This window comes from Puntigrus tetrazona, chromosome 5 (genome assembly GCF_018831695.1).
Source record: "Puntigrus tetrazona isolate hp1 chromosome 5, ASM1883169v1, whole genome shotgun sequence".
In the NCBI taxonomy this organism is placed as follows: Eukaryota; Metazoa; Chordata; class Actinopteri; order Cypriniformes; family Cyprinidae; genus Puntigrus; species Puntigrus tetrazona.
This window is the reverse complement of record NC_056703.1, coordinates 24,688,970-24,702,364: the sequence shown is the minus strand read 5'-3', so window position 1 is coordinate 24,702,364 and position 13,395 is coordinate 24,688,970. Positions and strand designations below refer to the sequence as shown.

At 35.3% G+C, this 13,395-nt stretch overlaps 2 protein-coding genes across 3 annotated transcripts in view; one reads left to right on the top strand and one right to left on the bottom strand.

Moving 5' to 3' along the window:
• Positions 1–564: 564 nt before the first annotated feature.
• Positions 565–7,475, bottom strand: grk1b (G protein-coupled receptor kinase 1 b). Its single transcript, XM_043240176.1, has 7 exons — positions 6,777–7,475; positions 5,756–5,883; positions 3,397–3,554; positions 3,226–3,309; positions 1,481–1,605; positions 1,110–1,311; positions 565–848 (listed from the first exon to the last, which is right to left on the bottom strand). Exons 1-7 carry the CDS (start codon positions 7,473–7,475, stop codon positions 565–567), a joined length of 1,680 nt encoding a protein of 559 aa, XP_043096111.1.
• A 4,699-nt stretch (positions 7,476–12,174) lies between these two features.
• Positions 12,175–13,395, top strand: part of rangrf (RAN guanine nucleotide release factor) — a 4,845-nt gene continuing 3,624 nt past the window's right edge. The window contains exon 1 of one of the 2 annotated variants that reach the window (XM_043239693.1): positions 12,175–12,271. The gene's annotated coding sequence lies outside the window, so the exon portion shown is untranslated. Of the gene's footprint in view, positions 12,325–13,395 lie in introns of both variants that reach the window. The other variant, XM_043239694.1, reaches the window with a different exon arrangement.

The window sequence follows — 13,395 nt, the reverse complement described above, 5'->3', positions numbered from 1 at the left end:
CCTACATAAAAATGATTTATTGTTATAGTCAAGTTTAACAAGACTACTTTACAATCAAATCCAAAAAATCAATGTGTTGACAAACAGTAAACAGAATATCTTTTGAAATGTCTAGAAAAATATATTTTAACCATAAAAGTAAACAGGGATCTCACTTCCTCTATGACATATGAGTTGATATGTGTTACTTTTTCAGTTCCTTTATTTTCCATTTACTAGATTTAATTCCTCTTTTTATGCCAACATCCTCCCATGACCAAAAATTCCCTCATGAAACTGTAAACGTATAAACATAAATAATTTTACCTCACGTATTTTACAATAATTCAGCTATCAGAAATGCTTGTAAAAATCATAGTTTTTACAAAATGTCAGATCCTGGGGTGATTTGCTTACTTTTTATCAATAGTTTTAAGAAAGAAATGATCCCAGCACATACATAGGGAGACCTTCAGAGTTACACGGTCATTCTTCACATTAAACGCATGATTTGTGCCTTCGTTGATTTATGTCACCATGAATCGTTCCTGTGCACCCGCCAGTTTATTCATTTATTTTTCTCTCTCACAGCAGAACACATCCCCCTCCTTTTGCTTCCACATAGTTGGGATCCAGATCGTTTGGGAGTTTTCCGTTTGGTCCCCAGATATTAAGCTCCCCAAACACACCTGTCTCAACCATCTCCTCCTGCCATGGAATTGGTACGTTCCCAGTTGCAAAATCATCGTAGAATTCATTGTCACTGTTGTCAATCACAACACCTTTTATCGTGCTGAACGCTCCTACATCATCAATGTCTTTGGCATAGACCATCTTAGGATCTGGGATAAAAGGAGGAGGAAGCATACCTGTGCAAAAAAAGAAAAGAAAATACATCAAAAATGGCTTAAATTATAATACTTGAAAAAAGGTGTACCATTGTACTGAGATGATACCTTGATACATATCTTTGTTCTTTATGACTACCATACTTTGATACTTATTTTAAAATGTCATCTTAAGTAAATATATATTTTAGGTAGTATGTAATACTAATTAACAACATGTAACAACATAAAAATCCTTGTTTTTACACGTATTTCCCTAACTGTAACTCTGATGTACCGTACCAGCCTCTAATCTACCCCAGTTGAGCGGTTTAAAGAAAGACTGGTTCTTCAGGTCAGCACACTCATTGTTCTTGAAGCCAAGTCTCTTCTCTGGATCTTTCTCCATAAGTCCTTCACAGAGGTCTTTAAGCTCTTGGCTGAAGGTCGGGGGGTACGAGACTGGGTCATTCAGGATGCGCCGTGTCACTTCATTGTTGTCCACCTGTGCCCAAAAAGATCAGAGGTAGTTGAACAAAGATGAGTAAGGTTGCCTCAAATTGCTGTCCTCTGTTTTCTCTCATCGCTATCGATAGCTTCTGCTTTGTCACTACAAATCATTGTCCGTGCAAGAACCTTAACAGAGAGGGAAAGTGTGCACGGGGTATGTGTACCTGCTCTCCACGACACCTGAAAGGTCCCTTGGCGGCAACCATTTCATATAAAGTGACCCCAAGAGTGAAGTAATCTACAGTGTAGTCATACTCTTTCTTCTGTAGAAGTTCTGGAGCCATGAAACCTGGGGAGGAGATATATATATATATATATATATATATTACTTACATCTAACCGGGAACTTTTGCAATGCTGGCTTTAAAGTTTGTCTCTTGCTTATTTTCCAGGAACAGGAATAATAGAATCGTTGCAATTATCACCAATAACATAAGACCATTGTACTGACAATTTTAGAAAAAACAATTAGACTAGTGATCAAACACATTTAGATATTTTTTGAATAATATTAAATTCATGCGTCTGATGGTTAAATTTTCGTTGAATATATCATTTTAATTCATGAATCGTTCAATGAAGAATATATGTGTATTTCTTGTTTTTAATCTGCACTGTGGTATGCATAATAATATTTTTTTTATCAGTAAGCAATGTTTTTAATGTATTTTAAAGCCACACATATACTGTATACTGTGCTGTGAATTTTCTGATTTGATCTATGTGTGATAAACAATGTCCTTAAAGCCTGCAGCCCAGTGTTCTGACTGATGCCCCCTGGCGAGTGACACCTCTTAAGAACCTATTGTTTCTTCTTCAATGCAATCGCATTAGTGGTCTTATTAGGATTTAGTCTTGTTACTTGACTTGTGTCCTGAGCTGCCCGCTTAGATAATTGTCACAAAGAAAGTATGTGCATTTTGTGCAAGTCACTTACAAGCAATTGTCTCTCATACCGTACCAGTAACCGCACTGTATTTACATTTATGTGTTTGACAGAAGCAGTGTTCATTCAAAGCACCTTAAGGGTCAGTAAGCCCATTGTGATATAAACCACTCAGAACACTTCAACAACCATCTAGAAATTTATTAGAATTAGCATAGCATTACAGTAATTTATAGTAATTGAATAGCAACGTCCAGTCAACCACCCAGAACACTCCTTGCTCTAACAAGTTTTCTTTTTGGAATTTTTGCTAGAAATGTATATATTTGAATTTACACAAGCATGTTCCTATGTTTATTATAAGTGATATGCAGTCATATATGTCCAATTACTATTTATTAACTAATTTACATATTTAAAAAAAAAAAAAAATATATATATATATATATATATATATATATATATATATATTTTTTTTTTTTTTTTTTTTTTTTTTTAAACAAGTGAAATTTTAGCACTGCGTCAGTGAGTGTAGAGGTATAAGAACATGTTACCTATTTGACTTATTTGATTAACTTGATCTCAAAGCCATGATGATCTCATCTGTTTCTGTGACAGCTTTACTTGAACGAATGCTAATTATTAAAATGTTAACATGCTGTAAACTGTGACTTGACTAGACAGACACTACTAGATGGGAACTAAACTGAGCTTGGTGACTTCACTGTTTTCACTTTAATTAATGAACTTTCCAGTTATTGAACTGAAGTGAATCAACAATTAACTGATTTCAAAATACTGACAGTTTACTACTGAGTCACTTTAAGGGAATTGAATTCTGTTTACTGAACCACTGAATCATTTTTGTCTGTTTAGCACCGTTAAGCTGCTTTGAAACAATCTTTATTGCACAAAGCAGCAGCGGTGACATTACAGAAAAAAAGTAAATGTATCCCTCAATTTAAAAAACTCCAAGCAAGCTGTTATATTATTTCTGAGTAAATGAACTGAAAAGGCTCTGACCTGGGGTCCCGGCATATCCTTGTGTTTTATCTTTTCCCGGAGGTAATTCAACAGCCAACCCTAGATCAGAGAGACGCACATGTCCTAAAATAACAAGAAAAAACAGTCAGAAATGGTGTGAAGTGGGGAGGCAAGCAGTTTATCAGTTAAGTGTGTTTGAGTGTCTCTCACCTGCATCATCTAAGAGGACGTTCTCTGGCTTGAGGTCTCTGTACACAATCCTGTGCTGGTGTAAATGCTCAAGCCCACAGATGATCTGAGCCGTGTAATAACAAGCTCTAGTTTCATTGAAGCCTGGATTCTTCTCATCCACATTATACATATGAAATCTAGAAATTCAGAGCAAGGAATGCAGACATAATGTACAATATTATTATATTGAATAGATTTGGACTTTTTTTCAGATGAGGAAAAAGTAAGTGGCTTTTATTCAGCCAAAACCTGCTGACATGTTGCTCAAAAGACCCTCAAGTCTATAATACTGTTGATATTGTGGGCCCAAGATGCATGCTAGTCATTAGCTAATTATTTTGGGGGTCTTGCATTTTTACTTTTATTGTGGATGCTGGAGAAAATCTAAAACTGCTTTCAAATTGTTGCCCAAGAATATTAAATGCACATGACCGTTTAGCCTTGATAGCTGAGCCCGGAGAAATCAGGTTGTGACGTAAACACTACACCTTCAGCATATCATTGCTGCCTCTCAGATTATCTCCACAGATTATGTTGGATTAGGAGGAATAAGTGTGCGTATTCGTAATAAAACGTCCCCCACACGTCTCCGGGAATAACGTCCTCCTGTAGCGAATCCATGTATTGTTGTACGATAAATATCCCTATTTCACACGCAATAAACACTTTTCTCGCACGTCTGCTGTCTGGGAAAACCGTAAACCGTCCTGGTGGATGTATGCATCGCGCGCGCCTCTGGGAAATGTAGTTTCAAAGGAAACAACGTTTCCTTACTTTAGCAAAGGAAAACCAGTCTCTTCTTGGCGACTCATACAGTTTACGTCGTCCACATACATCACACATGAGAGAAAAGTGCTCATTCAGTTTGAAATTTGGATATTTATCGTACAAAAACGCATAGATTTGTTACAGGAGGACTTTATTTATCCCTTGGATTTAACGTTTTCCGAAGTGTAACGGCACCCGTTCAAACCCATTGAAATGCTTGAAGGCGTCTGGACAATTTTTTATTATAACTTTTACTGGATTTGTCTGAATTGCTAGGATGCTTCAAAGGTGAGTAAAGGACCGGATAATTTTCATTTTTGGGTGAACTATACCTTTAACAGAATATTAACAGAACACCCAATCGTATTCTTAAAATTTTTTTTGGATAGTGATAATGAACTGATATTCTGGTTAATCGGTTTGCCTTCTCAAGCAACTTTGTTCATTTGCTAATTAACTTCATGACTTAGAGTGACAAAAGGTTAATCTTAGGTCAAGCTTACACTCTAAAATGTGCTGGTTTCAAATTTTTGGGTCAGAACAAGCCAATAGACGAGTTTGTTTTTTAACCCAGCATTGTTTACAGTGTAGGTCCTGTGCTCTTTTGCTCTTTTGCTCTTTTGGTGGGATTCTAAAATAAAAATAGATAGAAATGGAATGCAGTTTTGAATTCTGCTTCTGTTTATGGCAATTACCACACAGACACACACACACACGTTTGTACAGGCACCTTGTGAATATGTTCACTGACACAATGCAGTGTCTAAACCTACCTATACCCACATCCTAACCCCAACCTAATCATAACTTTGAGTAACACTTCAAAATAACCTAATGCTTAAGAAGAAGATCATTGCTTAATTGATGTTCTAATAATGTTCTTGTTAATGTTTACTAATAAACTACCTAATGATTACCCTGTCATTCTGTCACATAAATTAAAATGCTTACAAGCATCATTAAACTTTCAATTCATGGGATCGTACACGTCTTGATAAACCTACAAATGATTTAAACAGATATGAGATATGGGTAAGGTAATATGTGTACTGAAGTTTAATGATATTTGTTAGCATTCATAAGTACATTTAAGTTTTTAATTATTGTATAATTAGTTTAAATCAGTTGATTTATTTTTTTAAAAGTGCATTAGCATATGAATTAAAAGAAATGACAGAAGAAATATAATGTTATATAATGTATATAACGTTAATATAATGATGTTAATGATTTATTAATGAAGCTTTTACTCATTGTAAACCATCTGTTAAAATAATTTTTATTATTAAGTAATAAGTTTATTAGTAACCATTAAGGAACATATAACTTTATATTTCTATACATATAAAAACTAATGAACTTATAAGCATAATGTAATATTTGTTAATGATTTATTAATTAAAGTTATTATGAAGTGTTACCTAACCTTCACCTAAAGCCTGACAGCCAGGTTTAGTCCTCACTGCAATGGTCTAAAACTCTCAGAAAGATAGTTGTACAGATAAACATACACAAGCACTCACACACATATACACATTTATTGAAATAAATAGAGATATATAAGTAACACCTGAGGTCTCCACCATTCATGATGGTCATGACCAGGCAGAGGTCGGTTTTGGTCTGGAAAGCATAGGCCAGGGTCACAATGAAACGACTGTGCACTTTAGCCAGGATCCGCTTCTCAATAATAGCACCCTACGAGAAACAAAGAAATAAGAAGAATTAAAACAGACGGGGAAAATGAGGTAAAAGGAAAAAAAGTGTCCATTTAGTGATGTTGGTAAAAAAAAAATACTTGAAAAGGGATGAGTGCTACAGACAACATCTGTACAATGCTATGATCAGCAAAAACTCATTTTAGTCATTAAAAAGCTTCTATTCGTGCATCTAGGGTGTAAAAATACAATCAGACATCTGTTCTGAATGATTCTGAAATCGTCCAATCATAAGCTAGAAAAGTGATGAGGGGAATGAGATGAATTTCAAGAAAGTATAAGCAGTTCTTGGATGAGACTATAAATGCTAGCAAGAGGTTAATTCCATTTACCCTGCTAATGCCTTTATAAGTCACAGTAGGTTAGTTCCTGCTGTTTCTCTAGTTTTCACTGCTTTTCCTCTTTCTGTTTTGAGGTGGACATTAGTGCCGAATTCCAAATCTCTTTTTTATCATCTTTTAACCCTTAAGGATTGCTCTTCTTTTTCCTTACCTGTCTTTTTGCTTCTCAGTTGCAGCTGAGCTGCTTTGTGAAGTATCAAGCAGAGCCTGCAAGCCTCTTTGCACTGAGCCAATACACTATGATTAGAGCTGCTTAATACCATGTTCTCAGGTTAATCTAATCTCACGTCTCAATGTGTCTCTTCCCCTTTTTCCAAATTGTTCTTTTACCTACTATGTGTTGAAGGAATGTCACCAAATTCCCAAAAAAGGAATTGTTTCACTTAATATGAATAAACAGTTTTGGGATATCCATATTATGTGGTCTGCAATTAAGCTGCCTCTATCACAACTAGGATTTGACACTGGATCAAACAAAATAAGATTTGCATCAAGCATAAGTTTATCTACTGATAAACTAGCTCTCGCTTACGTCATAACCTTTACGTTTCTTCAACCTCTTCTTGTTCAGTTTCTTGTTAGCGTACATCTTCCCTGTAGCCTTCATTTGGCAAGCATGGACCTCACCAAATCCACCTTTCCCAAGCACTCTGAAATCCATGAACCAATCTTCAGTAACGGGCTGGCTCTCCAGCCATTTAAACTGTACGTAACGCAGAAAGTACATGCTGTCCTTGAAGCCATTGAGGGCTTTAGCTTCCAGGTGGACAAGGAGCTGCTGTTCGCTCTCTTTAAACAGATCTCCTCGAATGTTCTTGAAGTCCTCTTTCACCCTGCTCACAGCTTTGTCCCCCAGGAAGTCGCAGAAGTTCTTGGAGGAAGACTCATAGTATTTGTTGACCATATTTTGTGCTTTCTTAGCTCTGTCATTTTCCTGGGCAACGTTGTAGTCTTCAATGTCTTTCCACAAATCTACAGGATTCTTGTGAGCAGGTTCACTTTCAAGGTATTGCTGAAAGAGGCGTTTACCAATCGGTTGGCGTACACACATACTGTCAAAGGAAGAATCCACCGTAGTCTTCATATGTTCACATTGTCTGATGTGCGGCAGGTTGAGCTTGGTGCGGTATTTCTTGTCACGCATAGTTGCCGCGGCAGCGCCGTCTATACTCCCGCGTGCTGACACATAGGCCGAGTTGGCCACCACAGTCTCCAAACCTCCGATATCCATGTCTGAGAAATTCAAAGACAAAGAGAGGAGTTATTTTTCTACATACCGATGGAAATTCTATTGCTTACCAGTTATATATTTTACAGTTGTGTTTTATTTAGCATTAGCCTTACTGTTTTGAGGTCTTGCCTACTTTCAAGGTGGCCTCAGCCTTTATGTCAAGTAGGGATCAACCACAAACTTAACATCCAACAACTGTCTACTGACCTGTCAGTAGGGTTAAGAGCAAGGCTTGTCATCACAAATGCTTATCTGCTAAACGAGAAGTAATAATCTCCCTTTTATCTACTAAGAAGTTCTGTAAAGAAGTGTACCCTTAAAGTGTACCCTGTGCCAGGCAACAGCATACTGCCATTAACCACTGAAAATCATGTGTACTCACAAGTGGAAGTTAGAGCAAAAGTCTAGGGTTCAAAAACAGAGATAAGAGAAGAAGAATGAAGGATATGTGAAGCTCATATTTTTTGTTTTAAAAAACTTTACACAAATCTTAAGCTGTCTATATTAAAGCTGTTTTTTTCTAGGTATGTTTATCTTGCTATGACCTGCTTCAATGTTTGCCACTCATTAATACAGGAACTCCTTTTGTCATAAAATTCCTTCAAGATTCATCTTTTATTCTTCACTGATATCATGGTTAGCTGTATTGCACGGTATGCTGTCATAACATTAAAGGGGCCTGCTTCCTGTTCACTTTGTGTGTAAGTAATCGTTCTTACAGGATTCATTCTCACAGACAATAATAGGCCTAAATAATAGGCCTGTTGCTCAGAGTTAATGCTCACCTTTAATGTTGTTGCCAAACTTAAAGCTGTGAATGTAGTGAAAGCCTAGCATGAACTAGGTCTTTAGCTTAGCCTTAGTCAACGTCTTATTTACTATAATGCTGCTAAAAGTCAGGTAACAGTTATTTTATTTTCCCCTGCATGGTGTGGATTATGTTTTAGTTGACTCTGTGACCTGACAAGTAGATTTTTTTTGTGTATTGATGTTGGAAATGAGAAAACAATATTAGCAATGTGTTAAAATTCCATGATGTGCATCACTTTGTCAAGACCTGTGCTTAAACGTATCCATTAAAAATCATTCCAATGGATACTCCATTACTTTTATTTTTTGTGAAAACTTGTCCAAACTTTTTACAAAAAGCAAAATGAATGGGCAAATGATTCTGCATTGCGCATAAAAAAAACTTAAAATTGAGAATTAAAACTATTCATGTGACAGGTCTCATTCCTGCCTGTTTTAATGACACAATGTTATTATTGTAGAATTATTAATTAATATAAAATACCACAAATATAATATATGTAAATGTCTTGTTGCATGGACAAGTTATTTTAAACACTTCTCTGACAGTAAAAATGTCTATTTAATTAACAGAAGTCATTTTTATTAATAATAGTAATTATGTTTGTATCGTCAGTTTATTAATAACTAATACATAAAAGATATTGCTTAAACACACGAGCATAGATCTGAGTATTAAGAGACTATTGATTAATCTGCTATTGTATGCTTCTGTGTCTATTTATATGTATGTTCCTTTGCTATTCATTATTAAAATGCCTTATTTCCACGTTTAATAATGTCAGACATTTGAATCATTATACAAAAGACAAAAGAGAACAAGTGTACACTGCTTTAAAAAGTAAAAGAAACACTGAAATTTCACTGTTCAAGAAGCCATAATGCTTATTCACGAGTCTAGCAATATTAACACTAAAACCTGCAGCCACACCTGCACAATATAGAAACACTAAATATCATAGTACTTTAAATAACTAGTATTAATGTCCCTACCTTTATTTTGTAATGGCTCCTTCTGTAGAATCCCTGTGACAGAGAATTGTGGATTAAGAGCTCCAAAGGACGGGCCCCTCGGTTTCAGAAGTGCACAGACCAGGTAAAACCCTCCTTTCCTCAGCAAGCATGGTAAAACTCTGACCTGCCTCCAGATAACCTCATTCAGTGGCTCGCCTCATTCTTCCTCTCCCTCCTCTCCCTTCACTCTCACTCTGAAAATAAGTGCGGAGAGTGAGGAGGAGCTTATAGTCCCTCTGAAATCCAAACTGATAGTTCATTAGCCTACGTGGATTACGGTCTGTGGATTAGAATGGAAAGAGACTTGTCGCCGTCTATTAGTGTAAGTCTGCTGTGGGTCAGATCAGTTATCAAAAGCAGCAAACCCCTGTGAAAGATGATTTGCCTACTGCAACTCCATCTTTATTTTGATCACCGCCTTTCAGAATCAAAACTGATGCATGCTTTCTGTGCATTTTTATAGCTTTGTATACAAATACAATACATTTATTAAACATTTAATTTACTTTTAAATGTATGAATTGGAGCAGTTTGAACCATGCCACTGTAATTTCACTAATGCAGTTGTTTTAAGCCTATGATAAAGAATATTGTGCTTGATATCAAAGGCAGCACTGATGTAGAGTAACACTTACAGAGATGCAACCAAAATCGGCTGATGAGAGCAAATCATTTGTAAATGACTGCGGTTTCAGTTGCCTATTATTAAATGGTCTCTTGACTGGAATTTCTCTGGAATATCATTTCTTTTCCGTCAAGGAACAACCAATTTTTCTTTTTTTTTTTTTTTTGACAGAAATTGGACATTTGAAATCATATTTAACTAATTCTTTAGAATTAAGCTGTGTTTTTATTTAGTTAAGAGGCTTAACAGTCGGAAGCTTTAAAATAGTCAGATTTATTATTATTATTAATGTGATATTATTAGTAATAATAATAATAATAATAATAATAATAAATTAATTACTACTAATTAAGAAGAGTCTCTATGAGTTTTGTAAGCATCTCTGAATAGCCAAAATGTTTTGACCACTTAAAACTGTGTTGAAACAGTTTGTGGAGTGCCTCATTTTTGTGCAAAAGACTTTAACCCATACCCTACTACATCTGGAACACCAAACACACGCCTAGCATCAGTGCCTGACTTCTCTGGTGCTGGTGGAAGCCTAACCCAGCATAATGGAAGCTCAGAAAACTCAGAAAAATGTTATCAATGAACATTTTGGCTTCCTCTTCTATATTTCTATACAACAATTTTTCAGGTCAAGCCAATTGTCAAGTTATCAGGTTAACCCAGTGAATGCTTGTAGAGGTGCTAGCAGGTAAGAGAGGATTTAGCACATGTTCTTTAAGAGGTTCACAGGAGGGAGCTATCTTAATGTGGAGATTGAGAGCATGGTGCTGACAGACATGTGGGGAGAGGTAGGGGAAGATAAAGTGGGATAATTAGGTTAATTGAGGTTTGACCTGTGACGTGGTTTCAAGAAAGAGTTTGGAATTGCTATCTGTATCAGAGAAGTAAAACAATGACTATCTGTGCAGCTTCCTTGGACCTTTCACCAAAGTACTGGCAACGGCAATGGCTCAAAATCCTAGGAACAAATGTAAACCCTTGGCCAGAGTGAGCAGGGTCTGTCTGTGAATGGATAGGTAGGCTGTAAGAACATTGTTTGGTGTGGAGTGTTTGATGTTTGGTCTTATAATCTGGCTAAAACTGTCTAATAGATGAGAACATGCGCATAAGCGCCTCCTTCTGGTAAGAAGATAATGCTGCTACTGTATTCATTCAATCATTTTATTAGATTGATTTGTAGAGATGTAATACTTATCATGTTTACATTGTTATCTTAATAGGGTAAATATTAATATGAAATGTTGTAATTTTATGGTAAAAAAAAAGTTGATTAAAGGACAATTTATAAAGATTCTGTTGCTTCATTCTGTAGTTAATATAATATAATATAAGCTAATATAAAGGCTTTCAGATGTCCTCAAATTAACTTTCAATATCATTAGTCAAAATCCCCTTAACTAACAAAAGCCAGTTCCTTAATGAAATCATCTTCCAGGAAGTGACAGATTTGTTTGTTTGAAATAACAAAGAAAAGACATGAATCTGATTAGTTTTGTCATGTTCTGTGTGAGTTTGTGTCACTTTAAAAAAAAAGCGTTTGATAAATCATTATCATTATCAGAATCATACTGGACTAACTGAATTTTTTTCTGATGTTAACACACTCTTCTATACTTTCCCAGGGGTTCCGCTGTGATCATGTAGGCTTTTTAAAATTTGATATGTTTTACATTTAAAATAGAAATGGCCCTGTTTCTGGAAAGTGTGTGTTTTCGTGGATGAATGTATATGAATGGTGTGAAGACGGCTTGAAACTGAAGAAGAATGAAGACGACTGTCACATATGTCACAAACAAATGTTGTTATGTTGATAAGTATAACGACCTAAATTAAAAAAAAAAAAAAAGCCTGTTGCTTTATGTTTTATTTCTATGCTTTTGTCAAACTGTCAGATTTATGTGAAGGAAGTATGTTTCATTTAAACATGTCCCCGCCACATAAGAGACAGGACGGCCTGGTAATGGGCAGACTAAAAACTCTTCTTATTTAAAGCAAATTTGAGTAAATTATTCAAACTCTCTACAGCTTTAATTCATTGGGTGAACTATTATAACATATGCAATAATGTTATATCCTAAATTTAGTCAAGTACGTTCAAACATTTTTCAGACTATAAACTATTCATATCTAAATATAATCACTGTATAGGTATTCTTGACATCATTTTGTGAAACGGAGCTAAATAATTGCTACTCCTTCACAAATGCCTTATGAATTTAATTTAGACCGTTTTTAGAATTTGAAGTCGAAATTTGTTTACAGCCCGCTAGAGGGCTCATCTCAGTTCACGTCACATCCGGCGCCAGCTGATGGAGGGAAGTCAGCGCGGTTTGACTCTGTGAGTCTTTTTAAGGGTTTATGTTGAAAGTATGGATATGACCTAATGTTATTGTGAGTTGAAGTCGTATGATTGTCTTACTTTATGATGAAATCACACCGTGTTCTGTTCAAAATGTGACGCTGTGTGGAGGACTTTTTTATTGAAAGCGCATTGAAGCCCATAGAAGGAACAGTAGCCTATACCTTTCTTTGATATGTTGAACGATGTAACCTAACATAAACTCTCAGTAAAGGTCAAGTGTTTGTGAGGCCTTACTTTACTCCTAAAGCTAGCATAGCCTCGTTTTGATCAAGAACGGCGGAATTATATCACGTGTTCTTCTCGAGCGGAAGGACTTCAGGAAAGCTTTTAAAGAAACTACTACAGACCGTTTTTTGGCTAACGTCAGGCCGATTTGTTGCTAAATGATTAATAAACGATCAAATAATTACTGCGTTCGCATTTATGTGTATGTTTTTCAGAGAAAAGTCATAAATTAATCAAATAATATATTTTTTGAAGGATGTCATAAGTGGAGGAGAATAAATAATAAAACAAAGGTAAAAGTCAGGCATGTTTTGATCAAATGCGCAGAGATCTGAGCAAACACTCAAAACCAAAAACTGACCTTTTTCAATATTTTCTACACATTTCTACACTTTTTACAGTGTATCTAACTGATCAACAATTATTGGTACAAAAAAACGTGTCGTTTCATTATTTATAAAATAATAATAATAATAATAAAATAAAAATTAGGTGAAGGCATTAGGTTTGTAAATATATAAATCATGTGAACCACTGGGAGACCACAAACTGGTCATTACCTGTACTGCGTTAATAAGGAGTACATTTTCAATATGACGTATACTTAAAATGATCATTTTTGTAATATTTCCGTGCCATGACTGCAAAGACATACAGGTATGTGCCAAAAAAAAAAAAATTATATTGAGGGAAAGTCCATTTATTTCAATAATTTGTTCCAAAAAGTGAAACTACACACAAAGTAAAAATTTCAAGCCTTTATTTGTTTAAATTTTATTGATTATGGTTTAAACATTTAAAAAAAAAAAAAAAAAAAGTATTTCACAAAATTATAATATAATGATGAAGTTCAACATTGGTAGGCGCCCTGTGTC